General features: G+C 35.0%; 1 protein-coding gene across 1 annotated transcript in view; it reads left to right on the forward strand.

The window, feature by feature from the left end:
- Window positions 1-19,396, forward strand: part of LOC117106429 (probable ubiquitin carboxyl-terminal hydrolase FAF-X) — a 56,199-nt gene that overhangs the window by 10,789 nt on the left and 26,014 nt on the right. Inside the window, exons 7-21 of the mRNA XM_033247802.1 lie at window positions 908-1,023; window positions 1,652-1,718; window positions 3,263-3,361; window positions 4,050-4,135; window positions 4,653-4,791; window positions 5,344-5,496; window positions 6,638-6,742; window positions 7,021-7,227; window positions 7,842-7,958; window positions 12,093-12,243; window positions 12,895-13,034; window positions 13,702-13,773; window positions 14,501-14,604; window positions 15,887-16,097; window positions 16,655-16,863. Of these exons, the coding sequence (XP_033103693.1) occupies window positions 908-1,023; window positions 1,652-1,718; window positions 3,263-3,361; window positions 4,050-4,135; window positions 4,653-4,791; window positions 5,344-5,496; window positions 6,638-6,742; window positions 7,021-7,227; window positions 7,842-7,958; window positions 12,093-12,243; window positions 12,895-13,034; window positions 13,702-13,773; window positions 14,501-14,604; window positions 15,887-16,097; window positions 16,655-16,863 (1,976 nt within the window). The remainder of the gene's footprint in view (window positions 1-907; window positions 1,024-1,651; window positions 1,719-3,262; window positions 3,362-4,049; window positions 4,136-4,652; window positions 4,792-5,343; window positions 5,497-6,637; window positions 6,743-7,020; window positions 7,228-7,841; window positions 7,959-12,092; window positions 12,244-12,894; window positions 13,035-13,701; window positions 13,774-14,500; window positions 14,605-15,886; window positions 16,098-16,654; window positions 16,864-19,396) is intronic.

Consider the following 19,396-nt stretch of genomic DNA (forward strand, 5'->3'; position numbering starts at 1 on the left):
TTGTATGCCCATATATAGTCATGATGCTGTCTCTTATACACATCTAGATGTGTATAAAGTACCAGTGGAGCTCATAACCTTGAGGTCGGGGTCAAACTTTCACTAAGAATTTTGCTTGTGATTTTTTGGCAAGGCAATTTACCTACTTTTGTCTCCTTCCACCCGGGAGTAATATGCGGGTATGTGGGTAGGATGTTTTTGAATTGACAGTAATATTGCGCATTAAATTGCAAATACGACTAGGTATGCTCTTTTGGGAGTGGAGAAGTTGCTCATAATGTTAATTTGCCAATATATGGATTCAATGATCAGTGATAATATCATCATTGATATCCCCTTGTGTCTCTTGTCTAATGGCATATTATATATTCCTGTACATTAGAGCACCCTATTATGAGGACATCTTCAAGACCAAAAAAAAAGAAAAGAAGAATGAATAGGGGTTGGCTGTAGTATTGTTATATTTTCCATCAATTTTTGAACAAGATAGTGTCTCCTTAATAGTTGTGTTACAAGGAAGGGGTTCTATTGTGTTGATATTTTAAGAGTAGTATATTATCAATATATAGCGAAAGTAGAATAAAAAAATAAGTAGGTGTTTTAATAAGTTAGACAATAATGAGTGATATTAATTAATATTTATAATGGGATATATATAGAAAGTATAATACATACTCCAAGTATTCAAATGCACGCCATCATGTGTTTTCAATACTTCTTACCTGAGATTAATCAGTAGTCCTTTCGGTATATTGAGTATATGTTGTTGCTAATAATATTAGCAACAACATATAATGTGAATATATAAATGTTATTGCAGTTCTAGTGATATTCTAGTGATGAATGGATTCTGCTTAGATTTTGCAAGATAAAAACTACAACATTATTTCCTGATTTCATTTCACAGGGTTGGCTAGTTGACTTGGTAAATAGATTTGGATCATTAAAAGGATTTGACACTCTTGCTGAGCGGTTTGACAGTGATCGCACTCTTAGTGTTTCTGTCATACATGCATACCTCAAGTAAGGGTTGTTCATGTATTCAATAACCTATTGTATATTTATTTATTCAGCTGTTAATTATTATTAAAATTTTTACGAATAAAAAGGCAAAAATATGAATACAATACAACATACGTTTTCCAGGAAATGTTGCATATTGTACTTTTTATAGATCAGTATTATTATTTTAATTGAGCTGTAGAGTCATGACATGTGTTGTGTTTATTTTCTGTCTTTTACTTCCTTTACTTCTATTTGCTGGGAAACCATCAAATCGTTGATGTTCTCCACTTGCTGTTCTGTTATTTGATTGAAACATGGGGATCTAATGGTCATAAATGTGTTAAATATTGAATGGAGAGCTTACAATAACTTTTTGATTAAAATTGAATTCCTGCTCCTAAATATCATATTAAAAACAAGGTAGGCCTAACATATTTTTTAATGTTTGAGAGTGGTATTTCTGGACATGTAGAGGAGCCATATTTGCTTGCTCATCTCAGTTGAGAACCAATGCATTAAATATAATTTTTTTATATTATTGTTTGAAAAATGTTAATTATCTCTCAAAGTTTTTTAAAAATAATTTAAAGACAAATGTAATAATAATTGTTGCTTATTGCTAATCATTTTGTTTATTTTATTGCAGACCATGGGGGCAGTGTTTTGAAATCTTGACTCCAAACACTATTCAAAAATATTTTATGGTTATTGTGGTAAGTAAAATTATCACACCAAATGTAGTTTATGTTGTAATGCTGATAATCCGGAAAATTCAGTGTTCTATATCAATATTTTATTTTATTAACACAACACATGCCCAAGGATTGTCAATAGCGAAATGTATCACTCTCCTACTTGTCGGTAACAATCCCTTTCACAAGACAAACATATACACACACAATGTTTTTCACAAACTAAATTTCTGTATAGGTGTAATTTTTGCCCTACCTGACGTGGAAATGTACCGAATATTCAGTACATTTGAAAACAACTGCGAAAAAAATCGCAGTTTGTTCTCGGGTGGGACCACTAGCCTGGCATCATACCTCTAGACCACCGAGCTTGCGCCTGATGGCCAGGGTTGAATTCGAGTCCAAGTAAGCAGCGGGTACTGCAGTGTTAATAGTAATTGTTATTGTCGTGATGGAATAATAGACAATAACTGGATTTGCGTCAGGAAAAACATGTATAGGGGTAATTTTTTTGCCCTACCTGACGTGGAAATGTACCGAATACTCAGTACATTTGAAAACAACTGCGAACAACCCGAGAACAACTTGCGAATTTTTTCGCAGTTGTTTTCAAATATACTGAGTATTAAAATTACACCTATACATGTTTTTCCTGACGCAAATCCAGTTATTGTCTATTATTCCATCACGACAATAACAATTACTATCAAACTAAATTTCAATATGAGGTTTAGGGAGTGGAGTTCTTTTGGTTGTGAGAACAAATCCTGCACGACTGACCACAGGAATTGAACCCAGGACTCAGGGATTGGAAGGCAAGCATCTAATTTGTGATATGCCTATATATGGGCATGATGGTATCATATTACACCTAAATATGGGCATATCAGAAGGCAGTTTGGCGTGGCAGTGGAAATGGTTTGGTTTCCGAACCTCAAAAGGCAGGGTTTCAATTCTGCGCTGTGCAATTCGCTTGTGCCCTTAAGCAAGGCACTTTATCTACATTGCTCCAGTCTACCTAGCTGTAAGCCGGTACTAGCAAATTGCTGGTGGTAACATGCGGCGTACCAGCATCCCACCCGGGTGGTGGGGGATTACACTCTTACCCGCTTCATGCTACTTGAAACTGGGGATAAGCTCCAGCCCTATGAGCCCCGTGGCTTGGCAAGGATTTACTTTTATGGGCATATCACATATTTTTGTCGCATAAAATTTGACCGTGTGAACATACTGAGACAAGTGACTAAGTTCGCTGTTTGGCGTATCATTGGCTCTTGTGCTTAAATTTTTTATTTTAATTTTCTTTCTATTGAGGGCGCTGTACTACATTGTTTCAAGCAAACAACACACTATCAAATTTTCTTTGACAAAAAAAAACTGTTGTATGCCCATATATAGTCATGATGTGTCTATATATGGTCATGATGTGATGTCATCATGTTCATATTTTAGGCATGTCGCATGTTTTTGTCAATTAAAATTTGATAGTCTGGTCAGGTCTTTACAACTATACCTTGGCTCATCAACGTTTGTTTGTTAAAGCTTTGTTATGTTTTCTTTCACAGGACCGTGTAATCCATTTTCTTGATTTACTATCTGATGAAGAACTTAAAAAGGAATCTAAAAATGAAGCTAAGAATGATGCTCTCTCATCCATTATCAAGGTAATAATATATTTGTTTTGTTATTTTTTGTTGTTGAAATACCAGGATTATTTATACAACTCTACATCCTTTAGCACAAAACTAACATTAGATGACATGAAACAGGTAAATTCTGAAGCAGACAAAATTCTTTTGAAATTGAACTTAACTGTTTTGTTAATACTTTATAAGGTCTGGCTTATATATCTGCAGCTAGGCAAGGCACTGCAAAAGTGTTTGATCCTTATAATGCAGGTGACACACACTAGGCCCTTATATCTGCAGGCAGATTTGCTCTGTTAGTGAGACACATTATTATTCGCTATGTTCGCTCTAGGATCACAAGGGTTTACAAGAATGCCAGATTCTAAATTGCACAGAGAATGATGAACTGGATATAAGAACACTATTTTAAACACTTATACTTCTTTCATTGCTATTTACTTCATACACCATCGTTGGGGTGTCCCTTTAAAGATTGGTAAAATAGTAAAACCAAATTGATTTATGAGAAGCTGCGGGTGAAATGGCAAGTGTTTAAGTGTTTAAAATCAATAAGAATGAATTATTCAAAAAATGAGTGTAGTATAACGACTTGCATATAATAGTAGCATATACTGTATTAGCAGTAGCAGTAATTGATGGTGTAGCAGCTTGGCCATATAGTATAGTAATCATAACACTTTTACTTTACTTTTTTTCCTAATAGTCCCTCAAGAACCTTGTTGCCCGAGTACCAGATACAGAGGAGAAAATAAAGACCCTTGAAATGTTTCGTTTGAAGATGATTCTTAGGTAAGAGAGTACTTCTAGCAGTGTAAGGGGTGTGTTTACTTAAGGTGTTGTTGTCTTTATGGGTGGGTATACTGTTTACTTAGGTGCTTTATCAAAATATCAAGAATCTGTACATCTGTTTGGTTGGAGGACACCAGAATAGTGTTGTGCTTTAATTGTATTATTATTTTAAAGAAGTATTTAATATTTTGCATTAGTTTTAAATAGATGTTTTCTCAATTTTTGGAGGTTATTTAAATAAAATAAATTTATTGAATTAAATTGAGCTGATCTAGTACCGAGCTAAGCATTTGGCCGAGATGTAATGTCTTTTTGCTCTTGTGCTAAAGACCTCATTTCAATTCCGTCCATTTTCAAATTTTAATTGGAGTTGATTGGTCGGCTCTTCAAATAACCTTCGCATGAAAGTTAGGCAAGACAGGGGACGTGGTACTAATGCCTTGTTATGGATATTTGGAATGATGACAAAACAATGAAATAAATAATGAATAAATAAATAAATATTTTTTCTGTATAGACTACTACAAATTTCATCTTTCAATGGAAAGATGAATGCATTGAATGAGATTAACAAGGTGATAGCCAACGTGTCGTATTACACTCACAAACACAGCACAGTGGAAGAGGAAGAGTGGTTGACTGCAGAACGAGTGGCTGTAAGTAATGATAATAACAATGATGATAAGCATTCATAGCTCTGGGATGTGATTTATGAATGGCTAAATAATGACAGATAGTAATCGAGATGTATAATGAAAACATTAATAGTAATAAATACTTTATAAAAAAAAAAGGATTTACAAGCAAACATTATCTTTGTTATACAACAATGCAAGTGGAAAACTTAACCAAATGAGGCTTGCTGTCGCTAAATATTAAACTGAGTAATTATCTAAGAATATGGCAGTAGTGTATACTTTAGTACATAGAGGCCTTAATACTTTTACTATAGCAAGTCGATTACTGTAAATGAACTATCATTTTAAGCTTATAATGTGGAGAATATAAAGCAGTCAACTTTCTTGTTTTTTGGTCAGTGATACTGGTTTTGGGATGCCAAGCCCCAAATAGTCTTATATTAAATTTTAATTTAATAGGGGACATGTACAAAAAAGTAATAATATATAACAATAGTAGTACTGGTGTAATATATTTTAAAGCAAATATGATTAATGTTGACTTACACTGTTTGTAATTTATCATCATAGGAGTGGATACAAGAAAATAAGGTTCTGTCAATAGTACTACGTGATAGTCTTCATCAACCGCAATACGTGGAGAAGCTCGAGAAGATCCTTCGCTTTGTCATCAAGGAGAAGACATTGACCCTTGAAGACCTCGACAATATATGGGCCGCGCAGGTGAGTCACCACACATCTGGTTAAGTTATAGTTTTTCGGAGGTTTAGTCAAAGTGACTGGCCTACAATCTTAAAGTCATGGGTCCAATTCTTACACATACTAGAATGTTTCTAATGACCTGCAACAGGCATGCAGGGCTTTATCTGTGTAATGTCACCGGTCCCATTCAATGGAGCTGTCAGGAGTGTCAATCAAACTTAACAACTGACCGATCACAACATGGCCAGGAATATGGGCTTGTCTCACAAACAAATGTGTTGTCCCACTAATGCACATGCAGCATATGTTTTTACACCCATTGTTATGTGGGACCTTAGCTACAATAGTGTTTGTTCCAAACTTGTATATTTAAGAAGTAGTAGTACCTATATAATGTAAAATCATCCTGATAGGTTAAAAATTGAAGAATTTACAATATATTTATCAGTATTCTAACATGTTTGCGTTGTTCGATTGCAACATTTTAGCTAAAAGTGGTAAGGAAATTCATTTTCCAGATGTATAACAGGAATCATTGCTTGATCCATGATCAATTTTATTTCCTGAGCTTAATAATAGAAGTGTGTTTATAGAGCATTAAAAACCATCTGTGTTATAATACAGAGATCCCAAGTTTGAAAACCAAAAAATAGGGAGATTTTTTTCATGAAGCGATCGCCTCCTGTAGCGATGCGCTGTGACGCCTTACAACGCGCTGTGCAACATGAAAGTATTACACATATACACATCTATTTTCGTGAAATTTTCGGGATATTAAAAAAAATCGGGAGATATTAATAAAAATCGGGAGGGCGGGAGACGGCCTCAAAAATCGGGAGAAACCCGCAATTCTCGGGAGAATTGGGATCTCTGTATAATAGTTTCCCTTCTTAACTAGCACATCCTTGTTGGTGATTGTATTATTATTTGTTTTTAGTTTTTATTACTGTTTAGTGTTTAGTGTATGTGAGACCAGGCTCTTGTACTCTTTGGATTTTTCCATTAAGAGTTGAATTGTTTTCAAAGTTTTGCATAATACACCAAGTCAAATTAGGTATTTTATAACCACTTCATTTTGGATATGATATAATAATAATATCACATCTTTGTCCCTGTGAAGAGTACAGTATCTGTAATTGTATCTGTTTTTCTTGTTCCATAGGTGGGAAAACATGAAGCTATTGTGAAGAATGTACATGATCTTTTAGCTAAGCTTGCATGGGACTTCTCACCTGAGCAACTTGACCACCTGTTTATATGCTTCCAGGTGAGTTCACCCCTCTATGTCTGTCTGTTAGCAACATTATGCAAAAACTAAGGAATGGATAAATCATAACATTTATTGGAATGATACATAATAATTTAAGAAATAGATGATTAACTTTTAGGAAGAAAAGGTCAGATGACAAGGTCAAGATGATGGAAACTGTCTTTTATTAAGAGCACCATTTCTTTTTTTATAATAATATAGAAACTTAGAAAAAGATGCATCCACCGTTATTTTGTTTTGCATTTACCTGTAATGCATATATTATTTAATTACAGGAAAGCTGGGCTAACGCAACCACTAAGCAACGTGAGAAGCTACTAGAGTTGATTCGTCGCTTGGCTGAGGACGACAAAGATGGCGTAATGGCTCACAAGGTGCTAGGCCTGCTGTGGAACCTAGCTCACCAGGAAGACGTACCCACAGACATAATGGATCAAGCCCTCAACGCTCACATTAAGATTCTTGATTATAGCTGTTCTCAGGTACACAATGTTATTTTTATTTATGCTATGTTCCTTGTGACAAATACAGTACCTGTAATTTTCCCATCTGTTTGTGTGATAGGACATCACACAGTAGAACACTTCCTTAAAGAGACATATTTTGGGCACTAAACAGGAGAATTATCTTTTAATACTACAGTCAGCCACTGTTGAGGGGACACCCCTATTAAGAGGACACTTTTTGGTCTTAAATGTGTCCCCTTAATAGGTGTTTTACTGTATTTGTAATGGGCTTGATAAGAAGTTAAAGGTTTTTTGAAATGGTTGAGAGGTGTCGGGTGAAGGGGAAACAAATTTGAAAGGCATTGTAGGATTTAACACTTATTGGAGTGGAGCAAAATAGTAGTAGAGAGAGCTAGTTTGGTTGTGTTATACAATATTTAATAACATGCAATTAATATAGCACATATCATTTCTTCATTGTTGAAGACACAACATAATATTCTTGGTGTAATATAAACGTAAATGCATAATTTTCAAGCACTTAAAAAGTTATTTTATATCGAGTATACATGCTCTAATAAAAAATGCTGGTTTTTAATAACCTTCATTATTGTGGTCAAATAAAATTTATATGTAATTTTATTTTTCAGGATCGAGATGCTCAGAAAATACGATGGATTGACCGGTTTGTTGATGAGTTGAAAAACGACAAATGGGTTTTACCTGCACTCAAGCAAATTAAGGAAATATGTTGCTTATTTGGAGAGGTAAACACCACACTCTGATTTGTATTATTTTGCAGAAGGAAATATATAATAGGTATCAGCTGGCAATGTAAATAAGAAAAAAAATACACACGAATCATTAAGATCTGTATCAGCATACAACAAACTCGCACAGTCAGTGATCTCAATTCTGTTGTCATTGTATGTAAAAAGGAGGAGTGGTTGGCACAGCATTTGCCTTTCATCAAATGTCTTGTCGAATTTGAGGACAGGGTGCCACAAGTTTCCCCGGATTTGCAAACTGGACAAAAGATAATTGACAACAAACAAATAATGTAAGGCACATCACACATTTAATGCCATCGTACAAAGACTGCTTCTACAATAAATTTCCGTCCTCAGGCTTTCATTGAAATACACTTCAAATTCACGTTATTAGCGTTGTTTTTATATAACAAACTCAATATATAACAAACTCAATAATCCGTGGAAGTCGGTAAATATGGTATTAACAACATACATCAATAAGGCGTGATCTACAAATTATCCCCAACGACAGAAACGGGTCAAACACGTTTACTATTGTTATATGACAAGCTCCCAAACGCGTCTGTGAAATGCCGTTTGGAAGCTTGTCGTTCGAGCCGTTTATTCCGTTTGGAAGTTAACTCCTCCCCTTTTCATATGGCTGACTGCTCGTGAATGGAAAAATGTTAAACGCGTTCGTGATTTGATCGTGATTTAAACAACTTCAAAACTTGTTTAGTGTCCCTACCGTACCTAGGCTATGAAGGCCTAGGCCTATATTTATAATAGTAGTAGCCTGGTAGTAAAATGCTAGCCTACGCTAGGTGACAGTTCACGAAGAAATGTTTATAATAAAGGCCTAAATTTAATTATTTTTCTTGTTGGGGAAACCCCAATGTTTTAGTAGGCTAGGCCCTACCGTTACCTGTAGGTTTTGTAGAAGAGAAAGCAATCACCAGTAACCTTGCTACCCAGATTATATTGTGCGATGTTCGAATTGACCTGTCAAAACAAGTAGCTTTTGCCCAACTTTCTAATTCCCACGTGCCTGCACAGCCCGCACAATACAGCATGTAAACACTGACTTGATCAAAGATATCTTTGCTTGGATCAGCCGCAGTTGAAGAAGTTCGTTGTGGTGGTCACATGATGCCACATGATATCGCACGTAGAACAACGTATGCTACGGCATTGTGTTTTACTGTGTAGGCTATATGAATTTAATACATGTTTGTATTATTATATTTATTTATTTATTTATTATGGTATAAAATTGCACAAAAAGCAGCCAAGCAGCTGAAAACGCTGAGCTTACAAACATCAAAAAGATGAAACAAACAAGATAAGCAAGAGATTAAAAATATCGTCAGCAAAATTATATAAATGTATATATAATAATAATAATAACAATAATAATAATAATAACAACAATAATAATAACAACAACAATAATAATAACAACAATATATATATTATGTTTTAAAAATGGTTAAACCATGGCACATGTTTATATTGCTGAACAAGGCAGTCGGCTATTCCCTTCTTGCGGAGCAGCAGCGCGTTTACATTCCTGAAGGCGGCGTTCAAAGAATCAGATCAGACACTAGAGCGTCTACATTCCTGAGTTGGCGGCGTTTAAAGAGAAGACTACTGTATGTGATTGACCTTGTGTCTGCTTCTCTCATGCTTCTCCTGATCGTGGGAACTTACTTGTGTGGGAACGTTTCTCACTGAATTCACTGTTACTAGGCAATTTGCAGTAATGCAAACTGGTGGTATATGCCTATTTCAAACAGTTTATTTCCGTTCATGACAAAGTAAGAATATCGATACGAAACAATTTTTTATTTTATTTCTGAACGGGACCGGTAGCGGCAGGATTTGGCAGAAGGGGATACGATGTCTCCGACAAAAAATCACGAGGCAAATATTAAAACAGTGTACATTTTTATTTCATTACAAAAACGGTAGTTCAACCGGGGCCTGGTCTAACGTACGACACAGACGCGTTTGTCGCCCAAAACAATAGAAACAATGGCAAACGCGTTCAACAGCACAAACCCGTTTAGACGCGTCTGGGACATATTCCGACTAGCTTATTAATATTCATGAGGCACGATAATTAGACGATCGCTTTTCCAGACGCGTTTGTAATACATGGTTTTCCCAGACGCGTTTCTGTCGTTGGGGATAATTTGTAGATCGCGCCTAAAGGCAATAGCACATTACTCATGAATCTCAGTATTTATACAAAACTATCAGTATCAACGGTCAATAAATATAATAGACGTGATAAATGTATTAATCGACGTCAACAACGATAACACAGTAATCATGATCTCAACAACAATGCAGGAACCTATATCAGTAATAAAGGCAATAAATAGAATAAGTGTAATAAATAAATAACGGTTAATATCAATAGAAGCAACAACAATCAATTAACTCAAGTGTCTTTACGACAAGAACACAGTCTTTATTTAATTTTATTTATTCATTCTGAAGTAATTATAAGTAAAATACATTCAAGGATAAAAACACAGAAAAGTACAAAAAAGCAACTTATTTCCACTGTGGTCCCTAAATGAGAATACTTAAATTACAGAATAATACATAATCAAAACAACAAAGTCAAATTCAATAATTAAAAAAAGACATCATATAAATAAAGCTATTTATAATAAAGTTCAGATAAATAATGGTTTTTTATGAGTTTTTTAAAAGTGTATATGGATTGGGAATTTTGAACATTATAAGGTAATTTATTCCATTCATCGATTGCGGTATCGATGAATGAGAATCTACTATGTGTACCAGATTTTTGTTTATAAATTGTCATTCTAGAAGTCGAAAATCTAGTATTATAGTTATGAAATGCCAGTATTTAAATATACTGGGGAAATGCCATTAATAATTTTAAAAATTTGAATACATTTTCGTTCAGCAACTCTAGTAGAAACAGGTAGCCAATTTAATCTTTTGAATTCATTATAACCAACATGGGTTCATGGATGCAGTCCCAAAACACATCTTATAACCTTATTTTTGGATGTTTGGAATTTATATTTAAGTTATAGCAAGTCTCACAAATTATCAATCGAACAGTCCAGTTTTCAGAGCGACCATAACCTGTCGTATAACCTGGTCCTTCGAGCTTGTATTCCAGACAACATGCTTGCGTAACCAAAGAGTTGCATCCACAAACGGTCATGAGACCTCTTCTTCTGGTCCTTTCCACCATCAATGATGGTAAATAACTTGAAAATAAATCTTGTATTCTACTTGCTCAATTGGTTATGGTATCCATCACCAGTATGTGAGGTCGACAGCAATGTAAATCAAGATACGCCAGAAACATGTGAGGCACAGTAGGCAAAACCCAGCCTTATCCCGCACACATACAACAGATCTGCAATTCATCACAATTTTGCAACACCGTGACTCGTTTATATATCCCGTTCTGCCACGTTCCACAACATTTACTCATTCAAAATGTATACACACGACGCCTGAACACAGTAACCTGACAAGCGTAGACAATCATTACGTCATTGTTTTATTTGTTTTATTTAATTTACACAAACTCCTTACACAGGGGTTCAATCCTTTGCTGTTTATTTTGCTGTGTCTGTGGGCAAGGCATTTTACCAATGTTTGTCATCTCCACCTAGTAAGACTTATTTATACCTTCATTAGCAAACCCGCCACCCGCCAATAAAAATAAAATTTTATTTTTGGCCAAATAGCGGACCCGCCACCATGAAAAAATGGCAATTTCAGAAAAAAAAAGTGTTACTAGAATTCTATTACGCCTGCTGCTTCCTTAAAAACCCCCAAAAATAAGATATGTATTTTTCTTCCTAATTATATAAATTTAAAGCATTTAACCATCCCATGTCTACAATATCTACATTTACCAATAAAGTTTTTTTTTTTTTCTCCTCCATCTCCTCCCTTATGTTCAATAATGAATACAGCCTTTACTTTTTATGTCTAAAATATTACATAAGACAATGTATGTTTGGTTTTAATTTTTGGTGAGTGTTTTATATGTTAAAACTGTATTCTGTACAATAGTAAAATCTTGAATCTTACTAAATTGAAATACCTGGAATGTTTATGATGTTTTGTGTATTTCCTTCCTAACAGGCTCCTCAGAATCATAGTCACTCTCAGCGAAGTCCTCACATGCAGTATCGACATGACATCATCAGTATGCTGCAAACAAAACATTCATTAGTCACCATTGTTGCGGAGAATCTATCACAGTACATGAACTCAGCAAGACAAATGGCAGCAGGTGAGAATACTATAGGAACGATGTAGGTTACTCTGTCCCCCTTTCCCCTATCCCCTTGTTCATTTAGAGTGTAAAAGCTGAACATTTTATCAAGTATAAAGTACAAAAATCCAGACAGGTATTTTTAAGAGGTGGGCACCAATAACTTAAATAGTGATACCGGTGATGATATTGTTAGTATTAGCATTGGTGATGTAGGTGTACTCTGTCCCCTCTGCCCATTATCGAATGGTTCTTGTATAGCGTAAAAGCTTGGAGAGGTGGGTGAGGATGTGGTGTTGTAATTTGGTGATGATATTGCTATTATTAGCATTGGTGATGGTAATGAGAGCTTTTTGGAGAGGTGGGTGAGGATGTGGTGTTGTAATTTGGTAATGATATTGTTATTATTAGCATTGGTGATGAGGTTAACAACGCTGATGGCAATAATATTGGTGATAACGATGATCATGATATTGACAATGATGATGGTGATATATAATTTTGTGGTTGGTATTGGTAATGATAATTATTGGTAATGGTGGTATTGATGATATTTGCTGATATTGATGATGACAAGTACAATTCAAATGATGTTAGCTCAAGACTACAAAAACATTTGTTTTATTCCATTGTTTTTCAAAAACCCAAATAATATATTTTCTTTTTTAGGGAACCCTGGCCTTGATCCACATAGTTTGCTTCCCGGCGACCGATACAGCCACGTACAACAGGTTCAAGAAAGACTGCATTTCTTACGTTTCTTACTAAAAGATGGTCAGTTGTGGTTATGTGCTCCACAGGCTAAACAGGTATGATCAATTTCGATTGAAAGGACCAATTAGTTTTCAGACATATTGTTTTGTTTGTGATCATGTTAATCATTAAACTAATTTGCCAATTATATTGTATTGGGATAGCCCCTCTTCATTGGCTACCCTGATCATATGGAGAGCAATCTTTAATGGTCTCTGCACCTTTGTTGTATAATTTATTGTCTTTGCTCATTTTGTGAGTGCTTTCATCACTTTTATATTGAATTGAATTGGAAGACTGTTCCTGTCCATGCCGGCCTTGTTTATTAGCTTTATTGGGATAGGAAGTTCCCAAGTCTTAAATTGCTGAGACTCAACAGGTGCTGACTTTGATTCATTTAGATCAATCCTTGGTTAGCGATGAGAGGTATTCCCATACTCCGGTTTGGCTATGAAAATTTCATCTTTAATTTTTTTTTTTTTTTAGGCATTTCCATATATCTGTACAATTTTTTTTAGAGTGCATATTGACTTTTTGTATTTACATTATTAATAGTAATTCAACATTTAGATATTATGTGATCATGTTAATAGCAACACATGCAAAGTTGTATTAAAGACCAATTCAAGCAACAATGCAACATTTGCATGTTTTTATATGGTTAAATAAAATTGCAGGCCTTCATGTTAGTGGATGATGCACATGTTTTGTTCTTTACTCTAGATTTGGACTTGCCTTGCTGAAAATTCGGTATATGTAACAGATAGAGAAGCTTGTTTTAAATGGTTTTCTAAGGTTAGTTTTGCCAATTTCTTTATTTCAAAATAGCAATAAAAGTAAAATAGAAAATCTTGAGAATCATATTTCAATCCTTTAATTCCATACATAATGGCTATTAACCATTAAAAAAAAAAGAATTCAGTATTGAGTTCGTAAAATAGTAAAGATTGTCTCTCAGTGTATTAACCAATCTACTTTTGTGTATGAGCATCTCTTTTTGCTTATACTGTATGTAAGACAGTGATATACACAGTACCCTCCAATTTGTGAGACTCTTGTTCTAATTCAAAACCATTTTTCAAAGTAGTATTTTAACAACCCTTAAGACCATTCAACATCCTCAGGTCCCCACAAGGTGGTCTTGAATTAGAGAATGAACTGTATTTGTTTTTGACACCCATTGCTCCATGTGCCTAAAATGAAGTTGTATCATTTTTTGTTAGACTGCTTAAAAAACTAACATCAATTACCTTTACATTTTATAACCTCTGTAATTTTCTACCAATTTAATTTATTTAGCAGCATTGATGTTGCTTGACTTAGTCAGTTGCAGAATACATAGAAGTTACTTTCCAGGAGATATTTGCTTGTCCTAGTTTTTGCTCAACAACTTTATCAACAAACTGATTTTGACTTACTAAGTCAAATGCCCACTCTGGGTGATGTGATCATGTGACACTATGTGACACTACAACAGCTTACTAAAGATTTATATATATATTATTGCTTTATTCTTTCTTAGCTGATGGGAGAAGACCCTGACCTGGATCCGGAAATCAACAAGGAATTTTTTGAGAGTAATATTTTACGTCTTGATCCTGGACTACTGACGGAAAATGGAATAAAGTATGCAAACCTAGAATTAGCCTAATGTCATCATCATCATCAACATCATCATCATCACCATCATCACCACCATCATCATCACCATCATCACCATCATCATCACCATCATCACCATCATCACCATCATCACCATCATCATCACCATCATCACCATCATCATCACCATCACCATCATCACCATCATCATCATCATCATCATCATCATCGTCACCAACACTGGAATTATCACCACTGCCATCATCAACATTGTCAACATCATCAATTAATACCATTATCACCATCATATTATCTCTGTTTTTACTGTTGTAGTGTTCCAAAAGACACATTTTCAATCTATGTATTTAGTATGTATTTTTGGACAATAACATTTTTTGAATTTTAAAGTTTGAATCACAATTGTCATTATCAACATTCACATCATTATCAATTGTTACCATCATCATTATAATTACTACCATCATCTTGCCACCATTAAAATTGACATGATTATCATCATTAACATCATCATAAAAAATCACTATTCATACTCTTATTTATATACCTAATATTTAGCTTGTGTTTCATTTTGACCTTCATTGGTGAATCTGGAGGAGATAGGGGGAGATCAGGGGGAGATCAGGGGGTCCTGACCCCCTTGGGCAAAAAAAAGAAATAAATAATAAATAAATTTCAAACATTTTTTTTTTCTAAATTTCTACTTTTTTCAGGATAATGGGAAAATTAGAAGTCAGGAAAGCTCATTTTCCGCCATCTAGGCATAAAAATTGTCCTGGGGGGGAGGAACCCAGCCCCCCCCCTTTTTTTTTTGGGGGATCATCGATTCATGGGGAAAAAAGAATACGTATGCAACTACTTTTTTTCTGTATATATTCCGGTACACACATAATAGGCCTATTTACTGTAATAAGAATGAGAAAAATTTACCTGACTGTTTTCAAGAGGGGTAAACCTTGAATTTTCAAGAACTTAAAAGTCATTAAAATACACTTCAGAAGTCTGAAAAGCTCAATTCCCGCCATCTAGGAGTCAACATTTTCTCGGGAGAACCCCACCCCCTTTTTTTCTTGGGGGGGGGATTTTTTAAAAACTTTTTAACTCCCCCTGTAAATTTCAACCCAGATCAGCCTCCAACCTTTATCCTTCAAATTACATGGTATTTCTTATTTTTTTATACAATAATTTGTAGTTCTGTTATGTACTTAGTTGAATGTATGCTTACTGTACTACTAAAAGTTATTGAATAATCCAATCATCTTCTATACACCTACCTTCTCTCCCCCAGGTGTTTTGACAGGTTTTTCAAAGCAGTAAATACAAAGGAGGGCAAGTTAACCCCTAAGCGACGTGCTTACCTTATCGAGGACTTGGAGCTGATTGGTCAACAGTACTTGTGGCGGGTGGTGTTATTTGGAAGCGATGAGGTAGCTAACAAGGCTATTGAATTGCTGAAGGAAACTTATACAAATCTCGGACCTAAACTTCAGAGCAGTCAGGTATGGTGCTTTTATATTTTTGCTTAGTGTGTCTTGTTTCTTAGAGAACGTGAGCATTGTAGTATAATGCTTTTTAAGTTTTGCTTAGTTAATGCCAAAACAATCTCAAATAAAGAGCAGGGTTAGGAACAAGGATGTGAAAAATGCAATTGGGGTGATTAATACAAGAAGTAAAGAAGAGAAAATAGAGATTGGCACTCATGTATCAATGAGAAAACAGATGGACCACCTAATAGATTGGGTGCCAAAAGATCTGGTCAGGAGGAGAGCCAGAAAAGATGGATAGAAGAATTTATTAGGGAGTTCAGGGCCATTTCTTAGAGGACAATACTGTAGCTCAGTTTAGAGAAGAGTGGTGATTTGATCATCAAAAACATCATCATTATCATAGTTTTAATCATTATCATCATCATCAATTTATCAATATCATCCTCATCACAAGTGTGATATGTTGAGCCTTATGTATATATAGTAAAATAATAATAACAACTGTTGATGCAATTTAAATATTCAATGAAAGATGAATTGAAATTTATTTTTACATTATTGTCCTCTAGGTTGACATCCATGAAGACTTCATCCAATCATGTATGGATCGATTACGAGCAATGTTTGACACGGTACAAGTTTTAAAAAAAGACACGGAAGAGAAAAAGATACAACAAGAAACGATGCGCATGACTCGTGTTCTGACTGTACTAAGGGAATATATCAATGAGTATGATCAAGACCACTCAGAGGAAAGGGCAATATTGCCAATGTCCAGGTAGGTGCTTTCTCTCAGCTTTGTTGTAGTGGTATATCTAGGGGTATTGAAATGGGGGGAGGCGAGGTGGAGAGCATGAAGGTGAACTGGGAGGGGAGGCGGAGGTTTAAGCTCCCCACCCCCATCGCTTTGGTCCAGCACCCCCTTATCGGCCAAAGCTTGTCGGGCAGTCAGACCAAAAAAAAAAAAAAATAGGCCTTGTTTTCTCATTCCAGTACTGTACTGCCTACGCCAAGCGAAATCTGTCTTGGCAATCGCTTCGTCTGTGTCTGATCAGTCAAGCAGAACATCTAGAAGTCCCAATTTAAAAAAAAAAACCTTGTTTTGGAAGGAGGGGACACCTCCCATACCCACCTCCGGCTCGGGCCTTCAGCCCTCGGATAACGCTGTGCACTGTAGTTACACCCATAAATACTTAGGCCCCCCAATCAGACATCTTAGGCCCCCCCCCCATAGATTATATCCTAGAGCCGCCTTGGGAGGGCCTGAGTAAGTTGGTGCTAGCTGGTAAAATACCCCTCCCCTTTTAGTGCAACATCTGTATGCATTGATAGGAAACTTTATCTATTCATGCACTGTGTTCTCGCCAGAATTTTGGAGTGTTGGTTTGGCGACCACTCCCACTCCAGGGGGCATGGTTGCCAACACCACGATCCCCCGGTCGAAAATTTGTAGTTTCTTCATAGCTACTGTATATGATTGAATGTACCCATGAATCCGTTTGAATTGGTTCGCATGTACTGTATTTTTTAAAGAGTTACGACTCAAAAGGATTGAACTACAAAGTTTGACGTTCGTATAGCTGTTTAATTATAATTTTGCTTTTTATTAAACGTATTTGATTTGGTACAGTAGCATTTTCCTTTAATCATTAAATGAATTGTTACACCTTTGTGTAACTTTTCAAATAAAAGTGATATATTATGAGCTGGAGTGTATTCTTTTACTCTACAACTCTACTCACTCCATTTGAAAGACCACACTTGACAATTTATCCAGGCCTACACCTCAACATGGAACTTCCATATTAAATACAACCATTAACCACGAAAAAAAAACCAAAATAAACATATTTTTCTAGAACTGAAAGCCTGTATTTTTGTACATTATTTATTCATCACAAAGTGAATACAATTTTAATTATATTCAAATACATTTACCCAAGTCGTCATTAACAACACGAATGTCCAAACCATTTCAGTCGGGTCGAGCCCTGACATGATCAAGCGCGAATGCAATTGACCTTGATACTGATGAAAATAGTTGTGGCCTAGTTTGAAGGTTTATTTTCCATATGGCATGTTTGTGTTTTAGTTCTGCTGCGGTTTTCATGCTTTCCTGTGTAGGGATATTAAGCGAGACTTGCTTACACCTTGTTCAGCTAATACATTTTTTTTTTTTTACCAGGTAAGCAGAAACTTCTGCCATGAAAAATGGAAAATGCTTTTATTAATGTCATTACTACTACACTATTCATTAGTAAAATTGTTTGCTATACGAGAAAACAATATTTTAAAAAAAAAAGTTTTCTGTTCTCTGATGATCGTTAAAATTATAAGTTCGCTATTATTAAAAAGTCTTGCCTATCAAGATCTAAAAATATCCTAGATGCTTCCTTCCTATAAATGAATAATAGTCCTCATATTCCTTCCCCATTATTATGAATGTATTACTATCAGAGATTAAATAAAATTATAATAAAATCTTGTCTGCTTCCAGTGGCAAAGGCTTAATCTGGGTATGGCCTAGTAGGGTTAAACCTATTTTTGCTTGTGTTTTTGACATTTTAAGGGCATGTTTTGATGTTGTATTAAACATTCTGCCCCTTAAAATGCCCTGCTCGACCAGTCTGGAGAAAAAAACAATTTCTGACCCTGGCCTTAACCACTAGAAAAGCTCATAATTGGTACAGTACTGTTTGCTTTTGTATGATGTAATACTTCTAGTCAAATGCAGTTGACTCTTTAATGTTCTTCTGCATGGTTTCATACCTTACTGTGTAAGGACATGAAATCATGATCTAGATGATCCTTACAGCTAAACTTCAATACTTCTGCTATATGATGATATAGTCTTCCTAATCTTTACGCATTATTACTGATTATTGTTAGTATCGTTGATTAAATAAAATTAAAGTATAAACTTTGTCATGCATCCAATGATATAGGCTTGTTTGTAGTGCCGAATGGCGTACAGGGTTAAGCTTCTTTTGCTTTGGTATTTTTGACATAGGGTGTACAGTATTTTGATAATGTTGTACACATTGTCCTCCTCTAAAAGCCCCGCTTGACCAATTGGGAGGAGAAAACAATGCTAACACTTTTAGAGTAATAATAAGAGTAGTAATTTAGAGTAACAATGTAATTCAAAACATAAATTCATTTTTTAGGAACTTCGTAAGGCGAGACTTATTATCTTGTTTAGTGAACCTGCCAATTGTGATGATTTCGAAAAAAAAAATACAGTTTTATTTTTGCTGCCGTAAAAAAATGAAAATTTTAGGAAATAAAAGTTTTTATTTATTTTAATTATG

Source organism: Anneissia japonica, unplaced genomic scaffold, assembly GCF_011630105.1.
Source record: "Anneissia japonica isolate Jap-2015-1 unplaced genomic scaffold, ASM1163010v1 scaffold142_len1259957_cov175, whole genome shotgun sequence".
Taxonomy (NCBI): Eukaryota; Metazoa; Echinodermata; class Crinoidea; order Comatulida; family Comatulidae; genus Anneissia; species Anneissia japonica.